Raw genomic sequence first — 27391 nt, forward strand, 5'->3', positions numbered from 1 at the left:
AAAACAGTATCACTGTGTTTCTTTGGCGGGGGAGGCTATTGTTTGGTATCTGTCTAGAATCTTAAAGTTCTTGTTTCATTTTGTTACTTTACCTGTCATAACTGGTGGATTATTTCTTTCAACATACTTGGTTGGTAAGCACTAAGAAAAAAATAATACCAGTGCTTGTCCAAGTCCCCTCACAAGAAATTCTAATGTAATTAGAAGTTGAAAGTTCTTTTTTTAAAATGTGTTTAATATTACCATTATCAGCAACAGTAACAGTGGTGTGGAGTAATAGAAAGTGGAAAACCTACCTGTGTGTGAACTAGTCTCAGATCTGCCTGTCTCCATCTTCCACACTCTTTCCTGCCTCCACCTCTGTCTGGATTCCTCCAGAGAATTTTAAAGGGTTCCTCTGTCCACACAGCAGGCCATTAGCGAAGCAGCTGCCTGACAGTGTTCTGAGACCTCCTCAGAAATGCAGAGCCTCTAATCACCAGACCTGGACAGTCAGTGTAGGTGAGCCCTATGCTTAGGGGGCTGGGGGGTGGGGGCTCAAGTGCTACAGTCCTTCATCCTGTGTCTGTGGGTCTACAGCACACGCGGACACACACACACACACACACAAAAACACACACACACAGTCTCTCTCACACACACACATACTCACACTCATACACAAACACACACACACACAAACACACATACACACACACTCATATACACTCATACACATACACACACACACACTCACACACACATAGACACATACACACACGCACACACACAGTCTCACACACTCACACTCTTATACATATACACACATACACACAAACACGTACACACACGCACATACACACACTCTCGCACACACATAGGCACACACACACACACATTCACACTCATACACACACTCACACACACACACGAATCCACACACTCCACCCATTCCAATTTCATCCCTGGCTCCCTTCCCAACTATCCTACCCCTGATGGTGGGGACAAAGAATGTTCCGGCCCTTTCTGTGAACACGGATGTTACAGCCATAAAGCCATCAGCCGCTGCTGCTGCTCTCAGCTGAGGGGATTCAGGATGGAGAAAAACAGGATCCTGGCCCCAGGTAGCTGAGGTGCAGAAAACCCCCAGCTACCTGGTGCCTTGGAGTTCACAGGCCTCTCCTGTGACACCCTCTGTGAACCACTTCCTTTCTGTTGAAGTGTGAGGACCTCCTCCAAGCGCGACTGGGGCTCATCCAAACCAGGCCCTTACGTCTGGGCCAGATCGCTGTTTGGACATGAGCACGTCTATGGTCGTCTCTCCCGGCCTCCCCCGATCCCGGACCCCTGTCCAGCCCTGCTGGCCTCTAGGCTGCCCTCGCCTTCTGCAGAAGCCCAGCACTCCAAAGGCCACTCATTAGGAAGCTGTGGGCATGATGCCTGAATAGGACTCTTATCAGAGACGATAAACGTGGGATTGCATCATCAATTCAATGGACATGAGTTTGAGCACTCTGGGAGATGGTGAAGGACAGGGAAGCCTGGCGTGTGCAGTCCAAGGGGACATGACCGAGCGACTGAACAACGACAACAAAAGCAGAGCTGACACCCTGCTGGATGTGAGTGGCCCAGCCCTGGCCGGCCGGCAGCCGAATCCTTAATTCCATTTCCTCTCGGTTATTAAAATGATTTTCCATGAGATAGTCCCTGCTCAGCAGAGCTGCAGACGAATAATGGAGCTAAGTGCCTGGAGGAACCTGGCAACCTGGCTATCCCCTCCTCATCTGCTGTGTGCTGGCAAAGTCGTGGGATATTGTTGTGCTATAGTCCTGGTGGGAACTTCTCTCCTCCCCAGTCCTTTATTTCTCACCCTGACCCCTGATCTCCCAGCAGCCAATCTACTCTCCCCCCTAAAAAGTCCGGAGCAAAATCTCCTTGGAAAGCTCTGGGCCCCGAATTTTCCTGGTGGTCCAGTGGTTTTAAGACTTCGCCTTCCAATGCAAGGGGTGCAGGTTCAATCCCTGGTCGGGGACTTAAGATCCCACATGTCTCCTGGCCAAAAAAACAAAGCATAAAACAGAAGCAATATTGCAACAAACTCAAAAAAGACTTCAAAAAAAAAAAAAAGAAGAAATCTCTGAGCCCAGGGCCACAAAATAAGAGGCACAGAGCCACAGAATCAGCTATTACAGCTTTGCCAGCTGGGTAGACGCCTGGAGACTGTTCTAGGCCGACACCTTCATTCATAAGTGAGAACCCAGAATCCTAGGGGGATGGTGCTGACCTCAAGGCCACGTGTCAGGCAGGTGCCAAGAGCAGGAAGAATGGGTGCTTGCACCTGAGAGGAGCATCGCAGTCATAAGTCTTCATCAGTTCATTTGGCAAATATTCCTGAACATCTGGAAGAACTTTGGTGGGCGTGATCTATACCTGACACTGAGCATAAACACGGATGAGAGGCAGAACCTGTCCTCTAGGAAATCACCATCGAAGGAGACACAAGACCAGACACTGAAAGTACAGCAGGTCCCACACCTGGGCACATGGAGACACGGGGAGCCAGACGGGCTCAGCCAGGCCGTGTGTCCCAGCCCCGGAGGGGCTCAAGTGGACCCAGGTCAGAGCCACAGTCGTAACCACAGTCATGACAGTAAACCCATGCCCACTCACTGCATCCCCGTCACGGCTCCCACTTACCTCCATCAACGCCCCTGCAGAGGGGAAAGGTTATAGCCAGTTTGCGAGTAGAGGAAATTGAGGCAGGGAAGCTGCAGGTCACACAGCCAGGAGGTTGTGGGGAAACTGGGGGTTGAACCTGGTGCTCCAGCCCAGAGCCCACATTCCACTGTGCTCCAGGCTCCCCCCTCTTAGGGGACCTTGGGTCCTCTGTGATGAACCCGGGGGAGCCTCCCGCCACCACGGGCTCCAGGTTTGCAGGTGGTCCCAGTCCTGAGTCCTATTGAACAGCCTGGGGTCCTCCAAGCCCTGGCCCTGCTCTGACCTCCTACCCTGTCTCTAATCTGTGCATCCCCAGGCCAGCTGTCAGAGTCACTTCCAAGAAACAGAGGATGGGGGCCTTGGCCACTTGGCCCCTGGAAGCAGCACTCTGACCCACTGTGCACAGAGGCTCAGCTTGGAGGGGCTTCTCCCTCCCAGGGGCTCCTACACGCTCTTGTCCGGATCCCTCATTTCTGAAAAAAGGGGGCTACCATCTCACCATGCGGGATGTGTTCCTGGGTCAGCTCACAACAGTCTGGGACAGAGGTGTGATCATCATGGCATTTCACAGAGGAAGGGTCCACCCAGGAGACAGCAGTTCTGGTAACTCACTGCAGCGCTCAATTGTTGGCCGGAGAATCCAGGCTGCAGCCCCAGCTCTGTTTACTCCAAGGCTGGCTGGAGTTCATCCATGACCATGAAGCTGAGCGGGAGCCTGAGAAGCCTGTGTCTTTGGCTTCAAGCTCCATCCAGCTGAGCTAACCAACCGTGGCCAGAAAGCAATCGTCATAATGTCAGAAAGCCATCACGACCCACGGAGCCGCTGAAAGACGCTTCGAGAGTCCTTTCTGTGAGTGGAAAGTGATGCTGGGTGTCATGGTCCCCTGGAAACAGCCGCAGAACAATTCCCGAGCACACATCAGCCTGGCTCAGACCCTTCGCGCCCTCCCGCCTCCCAGACAATTACATCCTCCGAGCCGTCTGTGTCGGGAGAACAGTGCGACGTGACACGAGAAAGGAGGATGCAGACGATCTCGGAGCTGCACAGGTCGCCCCTCTGAGGCTCCCTGATGGGGAGCGGGCAGTCCTACGAGGCAGCCACCTGTCCCCCTGCCACTCCCCACCACAGCATCCGGAGAAGCCTCCCCTCCACCCTCTGCCCGGGGCTCCCAGGGGTGCTTCTGCCAGGCGTACTTGCCGGCACCTTTCCTGTAGCTGATTTCCCGAACTGGGCAATAAGTGAAGTCCATTGCCATTTTGCAGGGAAAGCAGCCGCCAAATTGAGCTCATTAGCTTCAGAGCACGTGCGGCCTACAAACCTTATCCTGTCACTTTCCTGATTACAGTCCCAGTGCTCTCTCACTGACCGAGGAAAACGTCTCCCTGACCTGGACACGGGCTCTGGACCGTGGACCCTGGCTGCATCCCAGGCCTCCCTTCTCCCCGCTCCCCCAGTCCCGGCTTTTCCCTTGTCTCTCCTCTTCTTTCCAAACAAGCCTCCCTCTCTGGACGCCTTTGGGTGGGGCCTCAGCACGTGTCACTTCTGCCAACCGCATCCTCTACCTTACCATCCCCTCCTCTTCTGCTTTTTCGAGTTTCTGTTTCAAGTCGTGTCTTCAGAGAGGCTCTTGATCTCCTAACAGTCTCTACTCCCTCGTAGCATGTATGACCCTTGTGGAGAGTCTCCTCCTGGCGTCTGCTCCTCAGGAGGGACCGACAAAAGTTGATGGAAGGAGAAAGTTGGAAGAGACTCCTCACGTAGCTCTCCTGGGTCCACCTGAGATCAGGACTGGAGCCACTGTGTTCAGGATGGCCCAGCACCCATGCCTGACCTGGAAGTCACGGCCAGCCTCCCAAGGTCACAGGCGTGAGTGTATCTCCCTCCCCACCCCACCGCTCAGGCAGGACTTCCGCATTTGGTGATCACACAGGACTCATTGGAAAAGCCCCTGATGCTGGGAAGGATTGGGGGCAGGAGGGGAAGGGGGTGACAGAGGATGAGATGGTTGGATGGCATCCCCGACTCGATGGACACAGGTTTGAGCAAACTTCGGGAGATGGTGAAGGACAGAGGAGATGGGTGTGCTGCAGTCCACAGGGTTGCAAAGAGTCGGACACAGCTGAGTGACGGAACAACAACAAAAGGACTCCTAGGCCACGCCTTCCTCCCTGCACAGTGTTCTCCTGGGAAGCCCACTCCAGCCCTGGGCACAGGGAAGGACCTCCTGTTCTGTCCTCCTGACTCACCACGTCATGGTGGCTCTGTGCTTCTGTCACATTAATGATGATTTAAGACGGTGGGGGATTGGGCCGGTTATTTCCTGTTCCGTGTAGCCAGACAACTCTGGAGCATTTCTGAGGCTGTTACGCCATCAAGAAAGGGTTGTCGGGTCTCACTAATCCCCACCTCCTCCCTTTTCCTGGTCCCCAGAAAGTTAGAGGCACTTTTGAGCCTCTAACTCTGGCCATCAAAGAGAATGGTACCCCATTACACCAACTAGATGTATTATTTGTTGTTGTTGTTCAGTTGCTAAATTGTGTCTGACTCTGCCACCCCATGAACTGCAGCACACAAGGCTTCCCTGTCCTTAACTATTTCCTGCAGTTTGCTCAAACTCATGTCCATTGAGTCGATGATGCCCTCCAACCATCTCATCCTCTGTCACCCCCTTCTCCTCCTGCCCTCAATCTGTCCCAGCATCAGGGTCTTTTCCAACGAGTCAGCTCTTTGCATCAGGTGGCCAAAGTATTGAAGCTTCAGCATCATCCTTTCCAATGAATATTCAGGATCGATTTCCTTTAGAATTGACTGATTTGATCTCCTTTCCATCCAAAGGACTCTCAAGTGTCTTCTCTAGCACCACAGTTTGAAAGCATCACTTCCTCGTCTCTCAGCCTTCTTTATGGTCCAACTCTCACATCTGTACAATGACTCTTGGAAAAACCATAGCTTTGCCTAGACGGACCTTTATTGGCAAAGTAATGTCTCTGCTTTTTAATATATTGTCTAGGTTTATCATAGCTTTTCTTCCAAGGAGCAAGTGTCTTTTAATTTCATGGCTACTGTCACTGCAGTGATTTTGGAGCCCTCCCAAAATAGACTCATATTATTAACACAAACCAAATATGACTTTTCCTGGGGGAAGCAGTGTGTGTTGAATTCCAAGGTGAAGTGGACGCTGCAGGTTTCCACTGCTCCTCTCCATGCAAACCAAGCCTTAGGCCAGGTGGGTCTCCAGGAGGTTCTTGGAAATGCAGGTAGAGAGCCAGAAGCGGGGGCCTGCAAAGAGCAGCCCAGGCAGGGCTGTGACACCTCAGTAACAGAGTAGCATTTAGCTCTAATGGAAGGCCATGCATGTCTTGATGCCAGGCGGTCACTGCCTACCGGGGAGCTGGGAGATGAACATCAAGATTGCAGGGAGACACGTGTGAAGCCTTTAACGAGCTAATGAGCACAGTCACCACGCATGCCACTCCCGCCCAGGGCTTCTGGCAAGAGTCTACATGTGCGTCGTCTGCAGGGCTGCCCGGCTCCCTGGGCCTAAGCCCGTAGCCCTGGGATCTGGCCAGCTGCTGACCATGCCTACTGCTCCCCGGGGACCTTCAGAGGTCCACAGGCCTCAGGCGCTGACACCCAGTCATGCTTCTCAGTGTCAGGGCTAGAATGCAGGCAGAAATGTTATTACTATAGCAACCATAACTGGAATGTCCATCGTACTTTCAGTTTCCAGATGTGTTTTCTGGTTCTTTCAGTTGATTTCCTTGGAGTCTCAGGAAGGTGCAGTGCCTGGCCCAGACTCACATAGTTAGCAAGCAGCAGCGCCAGGGTTTGACTGGATGGTTTGGCTCCAAACCTCTGTCATGTGGCAAAGTTGTCCAAGGATGGATGCTTGCCTTCAGAGCAGGGGTCCGCAGGGGCCTGGATCCTTGACTCAGTACCCTAGGGGCCTCTTCTGCCCCGTGGACTCTGGCTGCCCTTGAGGCCGAGATGTTGACTGCACCCTAGAAGTTGGTAAAGATCCTTTTCACTTCCGCAGTGAGACATGATCTCTCGATAGAATATAAGAGGGGTCCAGGCCTCCTTCTCTGAACGTGACGGCCTGGGCCCCCGTGGGGGCTTGCAGAAGCAGGCAAATTCAGTGTGATCTCTTTCTGGACCAGCTTGGGATGCAGCCCGCCTCACCGCGACCTGGACACAGCTCGCATCACCTGCCGAGGGGTCAAGACTGTGGGGGTCGCGGAGGGGGGTTGTGCTTAGGGAGAGTGGCTGAGGGACCCTGTTTGTTTTCAGAAGGGAGCAGGCCCTGCCCACCTAGAGACTGACCAGCAGGCGGTATGGACCAGGAGTCCCAAGGGCAGGGACGGGGCTGTGGACTCTGTTGCCAGTGTCTGGCTGAGCCTGGAGCCCATGCCTTTTCCAATACGTGTTTCTTTCAGCTAAATTTCAGATCACTGAACAAGTTGTGTCTGGGTCTCACCTGAATGTAGGCTGATGGCTCCCAATGGGACGGGGGCACAGCAGCCTTGGTGGCTCTGGACAAGGGGCCGGCATGTCCACTGTGGTCAGACTGCCTAGCCTCAGGAAGCCAGGCTCATCCCAGTGGTCTCAGGACCACAGGCAAGGGTCTGGGCCCAACACACCGAAGGGTCTAAGGTGAGGTAGGAAGCTTCACAGGTGGGGCTGCACTCAGAAACCAAGGCGTGTGGACAGGTGCCATTCAAGATGCCAGGTGGGGAGCAGGGATTCAGAAAAAACAGTCTTTAGGAAGGGAATTCAAGAAACCAGGCTGGGGACCCTCCATGCCGTAGAGAAGGTGGAGAGAACAAGATAAAGCCCCAACCCTGTGTGGGACCTGAGACTTAAAGATAGGAGATAGGGCTTCCCTGGTGGTCCAGTGGTTAAGAATCCGCCTGCCAATGCAAGGGACACAGGTTCCATCCTTGGTCCAGGAAGATCCCACATGCTGAGGGGCAATTAAGCCCATGAACCACTACTACTGAGCCTGTGTGACTAGAGCCCATACACTGCAGCAAGAGGAACCACTGCCATGAGAAGCCCACTCACCATGACTAGAGTAGTCCTGACTCCCCAGCTAGAGAAAGCCCGTGCGGGGCCATGAAGACCCAGCACAGTCAACAGTAAATAAATAATAAATATTTTTTTTAAAAGATAGGAGATAAAGCAGAGCAGAAACCCAAGGATCTGAATTGGTCAGAAGGCCAGGGACAGACTCCTGACCAGGGGACCACCCCGAGGCACAGCGATGGGCTGGAGCCAGCTATCAGTTGGCTGGGTGCTGAGTGTGGTGCCCAGAGGAGAGGAAGGCCACAGAGACAGGACAAAGGGGAGATGGGCATCTCCTGAGCGGCACAGATAGAAGGGACAGGAACCTGGAGCCCTTGAGTCATGCTGGGGCACGTATTGAGGAAGTCAAGCCCGTCTGCTGTCACCGTGTAGACTCCACCTGCAACCCCACTCTGTCCAGGGGAAATACGGGCAGAACGAGAAAGATCTCTGCCCTCGGAGCTTGTGGTCCAGCGGGGAACCTGGACCTCAGTGGACCTCAGAGCAAGCAGCGTGTACAAGCAAGCCAAAATCAGACCAGAAAAGGGGCATCGCAGCTGCAGGCTTGGGGAGAAGTGCAGTGGGGATGGAATGGGGAAGTTCCCCAGAGAGGGAAGAGAGAGACACGGAGAAAGTCACTACTGGGTTTTGTAGTCTCAAAAGAATGGAAGAAAAAAGGAAGGTAGGAATGAAGGAAGGGAAGGCGGGAGAGAGAAAGGAAGGAAGGAAAACAAGGAAGAAGGAAAGAGAGAGGGAGGCAGAGTTGGGGAAAACAGGTTTGACAAGTGAAGCGGTCTCCCGCGGGAATCCCCAAGGTCAAGCTGAGACCTCATCCCCTACAGAATGTACTCAGAACGGACACTGCTTGTTTCCCACTGAGTCAGGGGAGATGGCAGTCCCACTGCAGCGCTCCCACGGGCAGGAGGGAGGGGGCTGCTGTGGACGTGCTCCTCCATGTCCCCCAGGCTTCACTCTTGGAGCCCCAGGAGCTGATGCAGCAGGCGCTGAAGGCCCAGGGCCCAGGGAGGCCTCTGGGGTGCCCGCTTCTCGGCTGGTGGCTGGAGAGGCCCGAAAGACTGCCGGTTCTTTGCTCAGCGTGGGCCTCCCTTCCAGGCCCCCAGGGATGTCAGGGACACCTGCAGCCCCCAGAGGCCTGGAGCTCCTGGAAGCGCATCCTCCTTGCTGGCTCTCGGCGGCCATGGAGGATTTGACCCCATGGACCATGAATGGACTCTCCAAAGCTGGATGGACAGGACTGCCTACTCCCATACTTCCACCACAGGGGGTTCCCCTCGAGTGCCCTTGGGGGACCCCACCCCGGTCCTTCCTCGACCCCCTTCCTTCTTTTAACACTCTTACTGTTGTCCTCGAGTTAAGTTTCTCTATTTTTCTTGTCCAAAACATATGATGAAAACATTCCATGATTTGCATGCATGGTATTTGTCTCTAGTTATAACGAGAGGCCTCCCCAACTGGAAGGGCAGAGGACTGAGCACAGGGTGGGTGTAGGGGAGCCGGGGGGTGCAGAGGGCATCTAAGCAGGCCTGGAGATGGGGTGGCTCCTCCATGACCCCTCTCCTCCCCCCCTCCCCCACCCTGGAGCCCAGAGGCTCAGCTACCAAAGTGGAGGGGTGAGGGGGGCCCTGTGCTCAACCCCAGGGCTCTGGGGAAGCCAACATGTACACAGAAGCTCTAGTGGTAAAGAAACTGCCTGTCAATGCCGGAGACATAAGAGACACGGGTTTGGTCCCTGGGTCGGGAAGATCCCCGAAATAGGAAATGGCAACTCACTCCAGTATTCTAGCCTGGAGAATCCCATGGACAGAGGAGCCTGGTGGGCTACAGTCCATGGGGTCAGAAAGACTCAGACACGACTGAAAGCCTTAGCACACACGCAGTGAAAGGGCAGGCTCCCTGCCGCTGGAATCAGTGGTCATGTTCCCGGGCACTGCCATCCAGAAACCCCAGCCCCGAATCAAGAGCTCAGCCACCACCTCCTGCCTCCTCTGGACCCTCCCAACCTTTCTTGCCCCTGACCTTGGTCCCTCTCCAGGCTACATCTGGCCTCCCATTCCAGAGCACTCGATGTTAGCCCATGTCCCCTGACCCCCACTCCAGAACCCTCCTCCCATCCCGGAGGGTCACAGGGGAGATGCCCTCAGACAGGTCCCAGCTTCACGGCTCCCTCACCAAGCAGCCGCCTTCCTTTTGAGAGCAGCGCCATCCGCTCTTCTGTTCCACTGTGGCCTCTGACTTCCTCCCGCACGACCCGCCCCGCCCCCGCACGCCCCCAGAGCACGAGGAATGCAGCCGCCCCATCTCTTCACTCTCGTGTGCATTTATTGAGCGCCCACGGAGTGTGCGGTCCTATGCCCAGGGTTCGGAGCCACAGTCTAGTCAAAAGGAGACCGGAGCTAATACAGAGAACGTTTCATAGCTGGGAAGGGCTGGGGACGGGAGAGAACTAATCACAAAACAAATTTCTATTGGAAAGCAACAGAATCTCCTCTGAGAGTAATATATATTCTACGCACGCGCACACACACACACGCACACACACTCCTGTGATGAACACGGACGTCACCCGCTTGACTGTATCTGCACACACATACAGGTGCGCGGGGTTAAGTAACTAACCGGGATGTTGTCCACGCACGCGCACGCGCACTGCCGCACGCGCGTAGAGTCTGGCTTATGCTATCAAAGACACTAGTCTCCAGGTTCTAGAGAAGCAATCTGACCTAGATGCCTGCAGCATGCAAAACTTGAGGATCCGAGAGTCACGGTTAAGGAGGACGATGGGGACACGCGTGGACTCCTCCATCGGGGCCCGGCTGCCGCGCTGGCCGTGGCTCAAGGTCGGGAAAACAGAGCCTCTGAGAAGGGCCCCCCGGAGCAGAGCCGAGGGGCTGGGGGCCCTTGGCCCAGGGGCAGGGCCCTCGGGAGGCCGGCGGAGTTCACCAGTCTCGAGGGCACTCCAGGATGGATCGTGTCGTCCTGCAAACAGGGTCCCTGGTGTTCGAGCCGCAGATGGGGGCGAGTTTCCGGGCTGGCTCTCGCTCTCTGCAGCCTCCCACGTGTGCTAACGCATTTTGTAGTAATTAGATACAGATGTTTCGCACAGCTGTCCCTTAAAATCCAAGTCTACTGTGAAATCGAGGTCTCGCTGCAAAGGAGGAGGAGTCGAGGCGTCAGCACCGAGGAGCCCTGTGACCACGCCCCTCCCCGCAGGCGGAGGGCCGCGCGCATTTGAGCTGCTAAGAGCTTCCAGCTCAGGACACCCCACGAACAGCCCTCACGAGCCTCTTCCGGAGCCTCATTATCCTCTTGGGAAAGTCGTTGGTTTCTAACCTAAATCTTTCCTGTGAGAATATAGAAATGTCCCCTCCGGTTTCAACTCGGGAGGAGTGGAGCGGTTGCTTCTCAGAGGAAGAGGCCCCAAACAACCCCCTCCCCCACCCCCAACCTTGGCATTTGCAGGGCCAGTGCCCGTACCCGCACCCGGGGAGTGAGGGGGCGGGCCCAGAGAGAACCACACCATCCAGCCCACCAGGCCAACTGGAGGAATGCGAACTTGTCTTCCAGGCCACCAGACACGTGGTTTCCTGGCTCAGCTCATCCCAAACGAGGTGAAACCCATGGCCACAGTCTCTGCTCAGGGAACCCCTCTCATCAAGGGCTGGAAGCTGCCCTCATGGTGGGGAGGGTCCCAGGGGGCCCTGCAGGAGGGCTCCAATGCTCCAGTTTTAAGGGGTCCAGGTTGGGTGTTTCTAGGGTGCCATCACGGCCACACCTGCCTTTCTTCCACTTCCCCTATAACTTTCCTGATTGTGCACAAGGTGCCCAGGTCCCTGCCAGCCAGTGGGGGAAACCCCCTCCATGTCCCTCCTCCTCTCTGCGCCACCTCCCCCTCCAAACCCCCAGCTCCCCCAGCACTCACCACGTTTTTGGCATTTGGCTTCATGGATATAGTCCCGTAGATCTCCTCCCCTCTCCGGACAGTGAGGTAATCTTCCAGGTAGAAAACGGTCTGCTTCCAGTGGGTGTAGGGGGCATCAGGGGCTGAGGGAGAGAAGGGAGAGTCACAGGAGACGCCTCCAGGGGCTTTCCTGGTGGTCCACTGGCTAAGACCTCTGCGCTCCCAGTGCAGGGGAAAGTGAAAGTCGCTCAGCTGGGTCCGACTCCTGGCGATCCCATGGACTATACAGTCCATGGAATTCTCCAGGCTAGAATACTGGAGTGGGTAGCCTATCCCTTCTCCAGTGGATCTTCCCAACCCAGAAATCGAAACGGGGTCTCCTGTATTGCAGGTGGACTCTTTACTAGCTGGGCTACCAGGAAAGCCCCAGTGCAGGGGGCCAGGGTTCAATTCCTAGTAGGGGAACTAGATCCTCCATGCTGCCCCTGAAGATCCCACGTGCTGAACTAAGACCTGGTGCAGTCAAGTAAATATTTTTTAAAAAGAGAGAGAGAGATGTCTCCAGAAGGGCTGGGACCCCACCTGGAAGCTGCTGGGTTTCTTCTGGGACATGCTGAACACTCTGCCCAGCCCTCTCACTGGGTCAGGCGCCCAAGTTCTGGCAGGCCTCCCCACTCAGCCCAGGGGCTCAACTTGTCATCGACTCCCCACGCCCTCCAAACTGAGGATCTTAGTGGACAACCAGAGGAGAAACCAACTGACATTACAAGGTCATACCAAGGGTGGTATTAACACAAATGAATCTCAAAATGCTGCTGTTTCATTGGTTCAACAGAGTGAAGACTTGCAGACAAATGTAGGGGAGAGATACAGAGGGCAGTCCATCTGGTCTCCTGTTAATGACACCACTCACATCAACTCCACGGCTAAACCAGTTTCCCCAGTTTCATGGATATCCCAGCCCTACAGATAGTTTTCTCTGCCTGCCTCTCTGTCCTAGTTCACAAACCATGGGTGGGGGGTGGCTTCAGGATGATTCCAGTGTGCTACATTCTTAGGCACTTTATTTCTATTATTATTACATCGGCTCACCTCAGGTCATCAGGCATTACATCCCGGAGGTTGGGGACCCCTGCTATAACCCATCCTGCTACTCTTGGCTTAGGCCTGCCGTGGGGTTTCGAACAAGCCTTCCTACCTAGATAGGGTAAAAATTCAGAATGATTCTCCTTCTACAGACCCAATGCTGGTCCACAGCTCACACCTCATGCATGAACCAAAGTCACACTGACGCTCGCACCTCTCATGAAATCCCATCCATCCTCTGGGCTTATGACAAATTCTACGACTAGATGAGGGGTCCTGTCCCAGAAGCTGCCGTCCCTCGGACACTCTTCCCTCCTTAACCACCAGCCTCTCCCTTCCTTATCCTCCAAGGTCAATTCTCGGGAGAGCCTCACCTGACCACCTAGCTGGATTAAGGGCGTCCTGAGCCTGTGTGATTACTGTAGCAGTCACACTGCTGCATAACCATCTCTGTCTCTTTTTACTTTCTGTAGTCTCCACAAGACTGCAACCTCCATCAGGACAGGGGTCTGAGGGAATACTATCACACCCTTGGAGCCCATCACCATACTTGCTAGGTCTGTGAGCACCGAATACATGACCGATAGTAAAAAGCCAGAGCGGGTCTGGTGTGAGGCTTCAAGGTACCCAGGGATGTTCAGCAACATTGAGACTTTGGAACCAAAGGGTTGTAGAAAAATACATCTTATAGCCAGTTCCTCTTGTCCTGCAGGCTCTTACCTTCCTCCACCAGGAGGCGTGACTCACGAACACTGATTCATTCTCTTTCCTTACAACCAGAGTTGAAGGTGGGAAGCCTTGGGGAGGACTTTCAAATATTTCAAAGTCTGTCACATGAAAAGTCTGTGGCCTTATGGATGGCTTTGGAGGCAGAACAAAGGCTAGGCCCTGGACATCATCAGAAGGCAGAGTTTTAATTCGCAGGAAGAGTTGGGGCTGTCCCTCAGTCATACTGGCCACTGGTGATCCAGCCTGAAGGAATTCACACACAGCCTGCATGGAGATTTATCGCACCCGCAGTGGGACCAAGATCATTCAACCCTCAGGATCTATTTTAACTGTCTGTGTCCTTCGTAATAGACTAGCTTGATCAAATGTCAGTGCTTTGAATACAGATCTGAGTAGCCTTCAATATGTGTCTTTGGGAAATCGATGCAAAGTCAAGGTCGTGGGGAGGGGAAGCAGCCTGAGCATTTGGAAGGGCTTGAAGGAGAATCATGAACATGGAGTCTGTGCTGCTCATATTGTGAATCTCCAAACATGTCCAGCCTTCCTGGCCTCCAAGGCATACTGCTGCCCGCGGGCCAAGTCCAACTGTTCCCAGTACCTTCTCTGCCAGTGGCACCTAAACGAATTGTCAAAAGATAGCTTCCAGGGTGTGCGGAGAATGGCAGTGAGTGACTGACAGCACTCTCGCCGCCACCGCCACCCATGCCCAGACAGGTGCCACTCCTTTTCTTAGAGACCTTCAGGCAAGGAGATTCCAGCAACTTCCTCTGTCTCCTAATCAGATGCCCTGGGAGACTCCCAGAGACTTCACTGACTCAGATCTGCCAGCCAGTGAGCCCAGACCATCCGCCTCTGATGCTGACCCCCCAAAACGTGCCAGCCTTGAGTTGGAGGAAAGGGATTTTTTTCCCTCAACATCAACATTAAAAGGTTAACAACTTCCCCAAACATCTCATTTCTGTGATGGGTCCACAGACTCATTGTCTAAAGCAGTTTTTTCAATCTGGGGCCTCCATCAGGGTCTCCAAGAGAAGCTGATTGCAATGTAGATGTTTTGACTCTGGTCCTAGGGATTTGAAATGAGTAATTCTAGGGTGTGAGAAGGGGGCAGGTTTGCCAAGACATAAAAATCTCATGTAGATACACAACCAAGGCCACAATGGCTGTGCAGACCCAGTCCTTCACATCCTATACATCTGTTGGGTGGGTATCAGTGGAAAGGACATTTAATGAGGCAACAAGAGGCCCAGTGTCCAGCCTCCTCCTGCACTGTGACTCTGGCACTCACGTTCTACATCTGCAGAAGGTTTATCTCCTGAGGGACTGTGAGGATTAGATGATGGGAAGCGGGGTAAGACCAAGTGTGACCATCTCCTGTTGCACCCAGGTCCATGTTCCCAGCGTAATTATCAAGAGCTCTCCTCTTTACTCTCAAACTGTCCTCAGTTGAAAGATGAATTGCATGGTCACCTTAAATACAGATATATTTATATAACATATCAGGCCCAGATCAGTGGTTATTGACTCTTTGTGGAAAGCGGTATGTCATGTCATTTATCCATCAACTATGGCTCTGGTTTGTAAAGCAGGGCTGCCGCACTTGGTCTGGAATGTTCTAGGATTGATTCCCCAGAGAGTTGCTGTGCACAAAGGTGAGCACTCAGCATCACTGTGGACCACGACATCCGGAGATGTGGTCAGTGAACGGGCTTTTCCCTCCCTCCCAGCCCCAACTACAACTGTCAAGGTCATATCAGTGGCTTTTAAATTTCCATTATAATAATACTGTCATTCACTCCCTCATTCATGCATTCACTCATTCATTCATGCATTCACTCCCTCATTCATGCATTCACTCCCTCATTCATGCATTCGCTCATTCATTCAGCAGACATCCACTTAGGATGCCTATCATACGCTTGACATGGTTTTAAAAGTGGGGAACAGCAGCCAGTACAGCCTTGCCCCACGAGATCCGACAGCCTATGTGAGAAGACACTCGGGTAGCTGGCCATAACGTCCAGTGGGAGTTGTGACTGGTTGTGACAGAGGCTGGGAGTGGGGCACACAGGGGCCGGTGGGTAGAACAGAGGGCCCTCTCACAGGAAGATTTTTCCTGGTGCTTTTGGAGTCAGAGTGGAATCCTGCCTTCTGGTCTCTTGCCAGTGATTAAGGGGATGGTAGTTCTTTCTGGAATTTAATACTTCTTCAGCTGTGAATTTGTAATTCTATTCCCTAAGGTTTTCACAAGCTTTTCAGAGAATTCAAGACTATGCATGAAGAAGCTTCTTTGACCTGGGAAGCTGACTCAGTGTCACAGGGTAGCCAAGCTGGGAAAGCGGCTGCCAGGCCATTGAAGTCCATCCGGGCCATTTCACTCATGATGAGCCCAAGGCCCAGAAAGGGACCCACTCAGATTTATTTCCACTGCCGGCCGCCTTCCCTTGCTGATTCCTGGAAAAACTAGTACTTAACCCCAGGCCGCTTCCACTCAGCACCGCCCGTCCACCCACACAGTCTCCCCAAGGGGCCCAGTTCACATATTCCACCCCACCCGCAGAGGATATGTCCAGGGGGCAGGGCCGCTGGGCCCGCCGGCTGGTTGGCACAGCCCAGAGCCCTGCGAGGCTGTGCCCATTTGCAACAGCTTCTGCCCAGAGCTTCGGGGGGAAGACACGGGCAGAGCCATTAGCAGGGATGGTTTCCAAGCTGCACAATGTGACGTGCTTTCCAGTGTGTCTCCTGGAGCAGCTCCAGCCCCCGGGGGCCCATGGGGAGGAACCACTTAGAACAACCTGCATTTCAGCTTAAGTTCAAAGCTAGCTGAGACCAAACAATACCTTATTTAGGCCTGTATGTACACATGGAACAACTTATTAAAAATAGCAGGGGATAATTAACCCAAAATTCAGGATAATGTTCATCTGGTGGCGATGTGGGGAATGGGATAAGGGGATCATCCAGGTAGATGCAAAGATGTTGATAGCATTGACGTCCTTGAGTTAGGTAGTAAGCTCACAGGGATTTATTTTGTGACTCTGAATTAATTTAATCTCCTGTGTTATCAGTCATGTCCAACTCTGCGACCTCGTGGACTGTAGCCCACCAGATTCCCCTGTCCATGAAATTTTCCAGGCAAGAATACTGGAGCAGGTCACTTCCTACTCCAGGGGCTCTTCCTGACCCAGGGAGCGAACCCATGTCTCCTGCTTGGCAGGCAGATTCTTTACCACTGAGCCACCTGGGAAGCCCCCTGAATTAATTGACTTACATTTATTAATTATAAACCTTATTGTATTATGCTTGTTAATAATATATTTCAGTTTAATATTTATATTCTAATGAACAATGGTTTATCTCATGATATTAACTAATACATTTACATTCTACTAATAATAAACTTATTTCTAGTCACTATTTCATTCGAATTAACAATACTTTATTTACAATCTAGTTACTGAGCTAGGTGGCAAGTTCACGAGTGTTTGCTGTATTAATTAAAACATAAGCAAAAAGTGAACCGCGCATGGCAGTATATCATAGCAGTATGTCATGAACCAGGAGTCAGGATTAATCTATTTCTGTGCATCTGGGGTCCCTAAACACAAAGAGGAAATACTCTTTCCTCGGTGGTCAGAGTGCAGAGGGTCTGAGTAAACCCGACTGCCAAACCCATGCCAGCTGGTAAATATGGTAGGACATCTCTTACACGCTGGATCAAACCCTATGCTGACACCCACCAGAAACAGACCATCTCAGGGAAAGAAAGACCCCAGCTGGGAGCTAGCTACAATGCTGGAGCCCAGGCATTAGAGACACAGAACTCTTTCCAGAGAACCCTTGCCCCCTGACTTTCTCATCTCCGGCAGCAGGGTGGGCGGGCCCTGCGGGAGGCATATCCCAGGGATGGAAGAGGGAGAAACAGCCATGTGGCTCCACCCTTGGCCTCCAGTCACAGCCAGGATCCTCCAGCGGGCTCCTCCTCAGCCCCACTGCCCCACCCTTCACCACTGAAAGGCTGAGTCCCACCCATCTGTCAAGGTCCAGGTGAAATATCCTACTCCCTGTGGGCTGAAGGGAGGGGAGCAGCTGATAATGACTGGGACCAGGGTCCTCTGGTTTTCCCGGGATGAGGAGGCACCAGGGCTGGCCTGGCTGATGGAAACCAGAGGACTCCACTTGGTGGTCAGGGGCATCACCTCTGGAAGAAGCCCTCCTGTGAGGAATTAAGGTAAGTCTCTTGCCTGCTCTTTGCCACAAGAAAGTCTCACTCCCCTCCATACCCTCTCCTGCACACAGCAGGTGCTCAGGAAACACTAAATGAATAAGCATGCATTCAAAAAGGCAGCCCCAACACCTGCCCCTGCCCACCCGACACTGGCTCTCAGCGCTGGCCACAGCTGCTACAGTTTTTTACCTTCTCCTCTAGCAGCCAGAACTGTGGCATTCCTCCAGGACTGGAGAGGCTTGCGAGGTGCCAAGTGAGGATCCCTGGCTGATGCCCCCCGGCCCTTGCCCCACGTCCAGGCTGGGGAGATCACATCCTACAGAGCCTGGGCACCAGGCCGGGTGGGTCTGGAAGGCCAGCAGGAGGCTCACCTGTGGAAAACCCCATTTTCTTGTGGCACTTGGTAAACTCGATATTGAAATAGGTGACCAGGGCGTGGACGTAGTCGTTGCGCTGTACCTGCAGGCAGAAGGCAGACGTGAAGGACAGCTCCTCCGTCTTCACCGTGTAAATGTCCACCTCCTGCAGTCCAGAGGAGAGAGAGTGCGGGTCAGCACCTCTGCCGGGTCTGGGTCCCGCCTGAGGCTTCATCCCCCAGGGAGACTATAGACCGCAGACTCCCCTGGGTGTCACATTTCTTGGGACCACGTCCCAGGCCCACCCACCACAAGCTCCCCCATCCTTTCTCGGGTGGAGTCTGCTCAGTGCGTGCATGTGTGCATGCTCAGTTGCTCAGTCCTCTCCGACTCTTTGCAATTGCATGGACTGTAGCCCGCCAGGCTCCTCTGTCTATGGGATTCTCCAGGCAAGAATACTGGAGTGAGTTGCCATTTCCTTCTCCAGGATCCAAGGATCCAACTCAGGTCTCATGTCTTCTGTGCTGCCAGGTGGGTTCTTAACCACTAGCGCCACCTGGGAAGCCTCTTACTGGGGGGCAAATTCCAAGGGGTGGGGTAGGGAGGTGGGGTGCCCCAGAGCCACTGCATTAAAGCAGCCACCTGCTCCATCAAGCCCTCTTGGGTTCCAGCAGAGCTGAACTACTCATTTCCCATCAACAAGAGACACTGAGAACCGAGCCCACACAATCACAGGCTGAGCCGAGGGAAGTCTGCTGACCATTTATCACCAGCTGGACAGTTAAATACATAAAACGGGGAAATAAGAGGTGAGAATTTTTCAGTTCTAGCTGGGAATGGAGAACACAAAGAACTGATAACTCTAACAGTTTCAGCCGGGAAGTGACTGAAAATCAGTCTTGGGTGGCAGCAGGAGTCATGAATGACGGTTTGCAGTGTGGTGTTCTCTCTGTGCAGAGGATGCTGGCCTGATGTGGGCCACCTCCAGTGAGACAGGACAAAGCTCCCCAGGCATCCAGACCACTTTTGGTGAGGTCTAACTGCTGGGTTGCACAGTAGGGACCTCTGTCCTGAAAGCTCTGTGCAAGCCAGACAGACACCTGTGTGCCTGGAAATGGTTCCCAAGGGTGTGCCTGAGACCCGGATGATGGAAGATGCTGAGAATAAGTAGGAGAGAGGGGTCTTAGGGGAGGGGGGAGGAAAGACAAAGAGGCTTTTATCTCTACAGGTTTCTAGGATGAAGAAAGGAATCCCAGGACCTTCAAAACCAAGTCCTGCCTCCAGAGGGTGGACAGAGGCAGAGGTGAGGCCAAGTCAGCGGCCAGCCCAGAGCCCCATTACGGTGCAGGGTGGCAGCTTCAACACCCAATGACCTGTTGGTTGGGAAGAGGAAGTGACTGCAGGTGTTGGGGACTGTGGGGGCCCTTGATGTCGGTGACATCACTTCAGATAAGCCATGCTATGCTTCTAGAGCCTAAGGATGGGGAACAAAGACTAAAGGTCCTTGTGAGGCCAGGTCAGGCATCCAGAATCCAGCGGAGTCAGAAAGCTGGTCCCCTGTTACCCTGGGAATGCGTGAGCCCTAAGAGCATCCCCAGGAAGTTAGTGGCCCTGGACACCTGACCACCCCCAGGCAGGATTTGCTCACTGCCTACCAGGCGGCCAGTCCTCCCCAACGTCTCCAGTCAGTAGGTCCTGCTTCAAAACCAGCCTCTGTATCTTCCACCCACAGAACAAGCCAATGCCTGCTCCTGCTCACATGGATCCCCCAACTTTCTCTTCTCCTGTGTAAACGGCCTTTCCTAAGTCATGATTTCATCTCCTTCTCCCTCCTCACTGGGGCTTCCCAGGTGGAGCCAGTGGTAAAGAACCTGCCTGCCAATGCAGGAGATTTGAGACACGAGTGCGATCCCTGGGTTGGGAAGATCTCCGGGAGGAGGAAGTGGCAACCCACTCCAGTGTTCTTGCCTGGGAAAGTCCCTGGACAGAGGAGCCTGGTGGGCTACAGTCCATGGGGCTGGAAAGAGTTGGCCACAACTTCTAGCCTAGGGGGTCCCTTCTAGTGGGGACCTACTTCTAGCAGCTGTGTGCTGTGTGTGGGCTCATTTGCCTCCTGACCCAGGGATCGAGCGGGCATCTCCTACACTGGCAGGTGGACTTTTTCACCATTGTGATGCCTGGGAAGCCCCACTTCTAGCAGCCTCTGACCTCAAGGACCACCCTGCTGGCTCCTACCGCCTTTAGGCAGGTAAGCCCCTCCCCCACTGAGCCGCTCTCAGAATCTGTGTTCTTCCCACCTGGGACCAGAGTGCAGCGGCCGGGGGCGTGGTGGCGGCGGTGTCCTTCATTCTACGCCACCCTGTGAGCTTGGGCATTGCCCCATCGGGGAGCCTGTCTAGCTGCAGCACCTGTCAGCTCACACCGCTGGTCATCCCTCCCGTGCACGCGTCTGGAGGTCCCTCCCACCCAACAACTCTCAGAGCACCGGAGCTTAACTGGGTTTTTGTTGGGGGCTTCAGCTCAGTCTCCAGGGCTGGGCTCATGGTGTCTACACTCACTAGCTTCTCCATCTCTTTCTCCATTGGGGCCAGCCCACCTGTCTCCAGGCTCCTCCCAAAGTCCCTGTCCCTGTCCCTGTGCCCTTGGCCACCAGCCCAGCCTGGTCTTTGTACACTGCTTCTGGCTCGGCTCAGCGGTCTCACCGCCTCTGCCCCTGTCCCCACCATCAGACCAGAGCTCATTAGACACGGGGACCGGACGTGATGGTCCGTGCACCCTCGGTGTGTGACCTGGCCCCTAAAACTCATCATTTTCCTCCTGACACTGTCTTCCCGCCTGACGACTCTCCCTCCCACCCACCCCCAGGCCTCCCCTTCAGTGTGCATTTGTGTGCGCTCAGTCGTGCCCAGCTCTGTGTGACCCCATGGACTGTAGCCCGCCGCTCCTCTGTCCACGAGATGCTCCAGGCAAGAATAGCTCCTCTGTCCATGAGATGCTCCAGGCAAGAATATTGAAGTGGGTTCAGACCAACCCACCAACCTAAGATGGATTCAGGCTATGCCGCTCCCTGGATCTAAAGCCTTCCAGAACTTTCTAGGACTCACCTATAAATATCCCAGCCTCTGGGCCTGGACCCAGAGAGCAACCTGGGAAGTACGCTGTGTGACTCACCTGGACTTGGTTTCTCCCTTCTCTGGCCTCCCCTCACTTCCTCACCACTCTCAGTGTGCACAAGAGCACACATGCACGCATACACACGCGTGCACACACACACACACACACACACACCACCCCATCTATCAGGGATTCTGTCTCTATGGGGTTCTCAGATGTCCATCAACAAAATGTCAGTGCTCTGACAGCATTCTCTAGGTCCTCCGGACATTTGCCTCTAAACAGGGGCCTCTGCAGGAACAAAAGCCGTCCAGACTGAAAGTCTGATATACATTAAAATGGGAAAGACAGAGGGGCAGCTGCTCTTTTGGAGTGCCCCTCCTCCGCCCTGCCATCTGTGCCTCATAGACACAAGGCCCTCTGGGTCGGATCCCCCCTCCTCTTAGACTCAAAGTCTCCAGAGTCAGACCCATCACCTGCCCCCGGAGCCCTGATCCCTCTGCCAGAAAGCTTCCTCTTTCTGCAGCAGCAGCAGCAGTAGCTCTGAGACCCCGGGGGGACCCCTGACGAGGCCTCAGGCCACACCAACAGGCGCAGGGCTCCACAGGCATCGGTGACTCTGAGGAGCCAGGCTGCTGCTGTCCCCACTATGTCATGTTACAAACAGACGTCTCAGAGCAGAAGGCTGGTCAAAACAGAGTCTTAATTATCATCAAGTGTCACAAGCCGCAACGTTAATAGCGATGAAAATAGCAATTAAGTGTGTGAAGAAGGGCAACTGTTTTCCCAACAGACCCGGGAAGACAGTGCTGAGCACAGTAGCAAGAGCTGATGGACGGCTCTCCTGGTGGCGGAAGCAAACACAGCCAACCTTGCCCTTCTCAGAGAGCACAGGAAGGAAGGTGACTGGCCGGGGAGGGCCCGGAGCTCCGGTTTCTGCCATGCCTCCAGCCCCAGGCTGCACTCAGGAGAGACCCTGGCCTGTTCCTGGCTGGGCGGGGGAGAGGAAGGAGGGGAGACAGAGCAGGCCAGTCCAGGACCAGCAGTGGGCGTGCACAAGGGCTGTGGCCACCCCTGCCCGGTAGGGGCAGAGAGTGACCTGGGAAGGAATTTCATCCCCTGTGGGAAAATGCTTAACGGCTCCATGCAGCTGCCATGTGCCATTTGGGCAAATTCAACGGCACCAGGTGATTTCCACTCATACTACAATATTTGCAGGAATGTTTTGCACCATGGGTGAATTATTTGGAGTGTATTTTGCTGGACTTGGGCTTCGCTGGTGGCTCAGATGGTAAAGAATCCGCCTGCAATGCAGGAGACCCAGGTCCAGTCCCTGGGTTGGGAAGATCCCCTGGAGAAGTGAATGCCTACCCACTCCAGTATTCTTGCCTGGAGAATCCCATGGACGGAGGAGTCTGTCCTGTAGACCCCCACGGCTCCACAGTTCATGGGGTCGCAAAAAGCCAGACAGGACGGAGCAACTAAGCACATGATAGTTTGCTGGACCTTGTTTGGAGCGCCAGAAGGGAGAAGCTTCATGGGCAGAGGGGCTGGTGGGAAGAAATAAAAGGACGTTTGCTCATCGTCAGTCCTGCCTGGACTCGGAACCGGCAGAGGTAACAGGTGGCAAAACCCTCCAGCGCGAGGCCAAGGCAGGATGAGAGGGAAGCATCCTTTATCTGATGGGACCTGTATGAGGTTCGCCTAGTTTTATCTGTCCTCCAGGGTCCCTTCTAAATCCAAGATGACAAGGGTTCCTTATGAGGAACACAGCGACCAGGGACTGGGGACTGACTGCTCTCGCCTGGACAAAGCCGCGGTTTACATTCACCCTGCAGGAACCTTCCCCCAGTGGCCCTGGGCTCTTCCCCCCGTAGCCCTGGGCTCTTCCCTGTCCCACCCACCAGAGCTCCTGGAACTGCAGTGATGCTCACTGGACCAGAGCGGGCAGGTGTGTTTCAGCACAATGAGGGCTGGGGGGAGGGCCCAGGACAACTGACACAATGAAGCTGGAGACACAGTGAACCCAGATTCTTTGATTAAAAAGTGAACTTGAACCCTGTGAAACGGATGGCTTTCAAGTACCAGGAGTTCTCCTTGGGCCTGGAGGACAGATCAGCATATGTAAATGCAGATACTTAGACAAAGGGCTGGAAAGGTTAACCTGTTGTGTGGACAGTGGTCACCTCCAGGGGGAGCGTGGGGCTGGAAGGGTGGGGAGGTCACGGAGCGCTTTTATTGGTACCCTCGCCAAAGGGGTTTCCCAGGTGGCACTAGTGGTAAAGAAGCCACCTGCCAATGTAGGAGACACAAGAGATGCCGGTTCGATCCCTGGGTCTGGAAGATCCCTTGGAGGAGGAAATGGCAACCCACTCCAGTGTTCTTGCCTGGAGAATCCCGTGGACCGGGGAGCCTGGCAGGCTACAGTCTATGGGGTCTGAGTGTACACGCACACAGCACAGTTGGCGAGTTTGGATATTTAGTAATAGGAATGCCCTGGGGGAGGACCCTGGTGAGTAGTTCTCCATCTGCACTGAAGACAGAAAGCCGTGGAGGACAAGATGTGGAGCCGTGTACAAACCAGGGAGCCCAGGATGCGGTGAGTCCCACCCGGCCACGTCACAGGTGCGCTTGGAAGCGGGGGAGTGTGACGCTGACTGCATAGCTGATTGAGGTTTGGGATTTCTTCCCTAAAGCCGCCGTCCTGCTCCGAATGGGGGGGCTTCCCCCGACCTGAGCCTCCAGGACTTCTCTCTCTGATGCTCCCATTCCCCCGACACACCCCCCCGCTCACATCACCAGGAGACACACACTGACCACCCCCCAGCTGTGCCACCATGGAGTCCACTGGCCCTCTTTCGACAGCTCTGCTCAGGGCCAGTGCCTGCTCTCATCGGTCACCCTGGGCTGCCAGAGGCTCCGGCCAGCCGAGGTGGCCTTGCCTCACAGCCTAGGGCCCTGCAGCAGCCTGCGTAGCTTTGACCCCAGGCCTGAGCATCCACGTGGCACAGTAGGCTTCCCTCACCCCCAGGCCCATGCAGGACGCATCTGCAGACCTTTATTAAACAGGCGTTGGTCACCACTTGCTTTGGATCCACGATGTCCACCAGGGGCTCCTTCATGGCAACGTCCCGAATACAAGTCATGTCAAAGCCATAGACGTTCTCCCACCCTGTGGGGACAGAGCGAAATGTGAGGGCCAGCAGCGGGACTCCCAGAAGTCCCTGGGGCCCCCTGAGTCCTAGAGGGTGGGCGGCAGCTTGTGTTCCCTGGTCTGACAAGAGGAGAGGTGCTTGCCTGGGGGAGAGTTTCACAAGGTGCCAAATGGTCCTTCACACCATCTAATGTGCACAGGTCCCGATTCAGGGTTAGGAAAAGTGAAGCTCAGAGAGGGTAAGAAACTTCACCGAAGTCACACAGCTAGACTCCTGTCGGACCAGGACTAGAACCCAGATTCCTGACTCTTCTGTATCTGCTCTCCTCCCTTCTCTCTGAGCCTCAGCATCTCCTAAGAACTCTCTCCTCCACCGTCCCCATTTCTACCCCACTGCCTCGGCTCCATCCTGCCCCACAGCTATAAAGCCATCTCCCTTCTTCCTCCCATCCCCACCTACTGAAGCTCTCATGAAGCAGAAAGAAACATGGGATTTCCTGGTTCATGAAACAGGCTGCCATTGGAATCCCAGTGCCATCTTTTACTAGCCAGCTGCTGCTGCTGCTGCTAAGTCACTTCAGTCGTGTCCGACTCTGTGCGACCCCATAGATGGCAGCCCACCAGGCTCCCCCGTCCCTGGGATTCTCCAGGCAAGAACACTGGAGTGTGTTTCCATTGCCATTTCCTTCTCCATGCCCTCATGCAAATCTCCTAGCCTCTCTGATCATCCACTTTCTCAACTGCAAAATGTGAGGTGGGGATCCGGGGTGTCCAGCAGAGGCCTTGCTTTTTTCACACACCACAATGTCCTCATTAGGACCCATCCCGTGAGACATATCCCCCAGGTGGGGCACAGAGCAGCCCAGCAGGGCCTCTTTGCCCCCAGGGGCTGCTCATAAGATGCATTAATCAGGGAACGGATTCAGGGTGCAGGGTTGGAAGTCAATGAATGCAAGTCTGATGGTTCAAGTGTTGGTCGCTCAGTCATATCAGACTCTTTGCAACCCCATGGACTATAGCCCACCAGGCTCCTCTGTCCATGGGATTCTCTAGGCAAGAATACTGGAGTGGGTAGCCATGCCCTTCTCCAGGGGTTCTTCCCGACCCAGGGACTGAACCTGGGTCTTATGCATTGCAGGCAGGCTCTCTACCATCTGAGCCACCAAGAAGTCCATGATGGTGCCAGATCACTGGTAAATGACGATCATCACTGGTACCACTGCTTGATCACCCAGCCCTGGCCGGACCCATCACTGACTCTCCCCAGCAACCGCATGAGGATACCTCCATACAGCAGATGAGAAAATGGGGCTGGCAGCAGCTGGCGCTCGGCTTAAATGCATGTGGGATACTGGGCTAGTATCCCACAGCAGGGAAACCATGGCGCTGAGGGACAAACCCTGTGTCCTAACCCTTTGGCTGCACCAACACAGTCGTGAAAGCAAGCAGGAATGCCATTTGCTTGCCCCACAGTGCAGAGCCGTCCCCAATCTTTTTGGCACTGGGGACCAGTTTTGTAGCTCAGCTGGTAAAGAATACACCTGCAGTGCGGGAGACCTGGGTTCGATCCCTGGGTTGGGAAGATCCCATGGAGAAAGGAACGGCTACCCACTCCAGTATTCTGGCCTGGAGAATACCATGGACTGTGTAGTCCATGAGGTTGCAAAGAATCAGATGTGACTGAGTGACTCTTACTTTCACCGGTTTCTTGTAAGACAATCTTTCCCTGGACAAGGTTGGGGGAGGTGGTTTCAGGATGATTCAAGTGCATTACATGTGTTGGGTGCTTCATTTTTGCTATTTTACATGAGCCCCACCTCAGATCATCAGCATTAGATCTGGAGGCTGAGGGTCCCTTAGCGGAGTCTAGTTACTGGGTGGCTGAATCCCACTTGTTCATTTACTCAGAGGAGTTTAGAAATACATTGAACTAGACTTGCTTTTGGAGAAGGCAATGGCACCCCACTCCAGTACTCTTGCTTGGAAAATCCCATGGACGGAGGAGCCTGGTGGGCTGCAGTCCATGGGGTCGCTAAGAGTCGGACACGACTGAGCGACTTCACTTTCACTTTTCACTTTCATGCACTGGGAAAGGAAATGGCAACCCACTCCAGTGTTCTTGCCTGGAGAATCCCAGGGACGGGGAGCCTTGTGGGCTGCCGTCAATGGGGTCGCACAGAGTCGGACACAACTGAAGCGACTTAGCAGTAGCAGTAGACTTGCTTTTCTCTTAAATCTTACAGGATTAAATTATTTTTAAATGTTCACCAAACAAATGGAACCATAGGAAACTTATGTCCCTCTGTGTCGTTAGAAGATGGGGGTGAAATGAGGGAGGCTCGAACAGCCAGGGAATGCTGTGTTCCTTTTACTCAGGATCTTTTCAAGGGCACACAAAGACTTTCCTCGGAGAGAAGAGGCTGAGAAAATAATCATCTCCCAGAGGGCAAGCACTTGTGCAATTTTGGCTTGAGGATTAGATGCCAGTCAGCTCCCATTCTATACCCGAGGCTGGAGCCAAACTCCCAACTTAACCTATCTATCTACATTTGGGGCTTCCCTGTTGGCTCAGATAGTAAAGAATCTGCCTGAAATGTGAGAGATCTGGGTTCGATTCTGGGTCAGGAAGATCCCCCAGAGAAGGGAATGGCAACCCACTCCAGTATTCTTGCCTGGAGAATCCCATGGACAGAGGACCCTGGTGGGCTAGAGTTGATGGGTTACAAAGAGTCAGACGCAATTGAGCAACTAACACTCAACGTTTGGGGAAGTGTGGCGACAGCTCCAGAGAAGATCCCCTGCTAGAATCTGGAAAGAGCTGTCCATGCTTACCCAGGTAAAACATGCACACCCACACACACTTTTTTTAAAACCCTTACTCAAGACACCTACCGCTACACATCTGCTCTTACCCTCCGCCCTGCTTTAAGTTAAGGCTCTGTGAAAGTGTATCTGAGAGTCCATGTGAAATGGTTAAAATCCTGGGTTTGGGCTTCAAATCTTGGCTCTGTTTATTTGCTGTGCAAATTTAGGCAAGAGTTTA

General features: G+C 53.9%; 1 protein-coding gene across 2 annotated transcripts in view; it reads right to left on the minus strand.

Annotated features, from left to right (window-relative positions):
- Window positions 1-10080: 10080 nt before the first annotated feature.
- Window positions 10081-27391, minus strand: part of PRMT8 (protein arginine methyltransferase 8) — a 71008-nt gene continuing 53697 nt past the window's right edge. Inside the window, exons 7-10 of one of the 2 annotated variants that reach the window (XM_061418216.1) lie at window positions 24251-24366; window positions 18096-18183; window positions 11703-11824; window positions 10081-10928 (exon numbers count right to left, since the gene is read on the minus strand). In XM_061418216.1, the coding sequence (XP_061274200.1) occupies window positions 10845-10928; window positions 11703-11824; window positions 18096-18183; window positions 24251-24366 (410 nt within the window). In that variant the 3' untranslated portion in view covers window positions 10081-10844. Of the gene's footprint in view, window positions 10929-11702; window positions 11825-18095; window positions 18247-24250; window positions 24367-27391 lie in introns of both variants that reach the window. The other variant, XM_061418215.1, reaches the window with a different exon arrangement.

The sequence above is a fragment of the Bos javanicus genome, chromosome 5 (genome assembly GCF_032452875.1).
Source record: "Bos javanicus breed banteng chromosome 5, ARS-OSU_banteng_1.0, whole genome shotgun sequence".
In the NCBI taxonomy this organism is placed as follows: domain Eukaryota; kingdom Metazoa; phylum Chordata; class Mammalia; order Artiodactyla; family Bovidae; genus Bos; species Bos javanicus.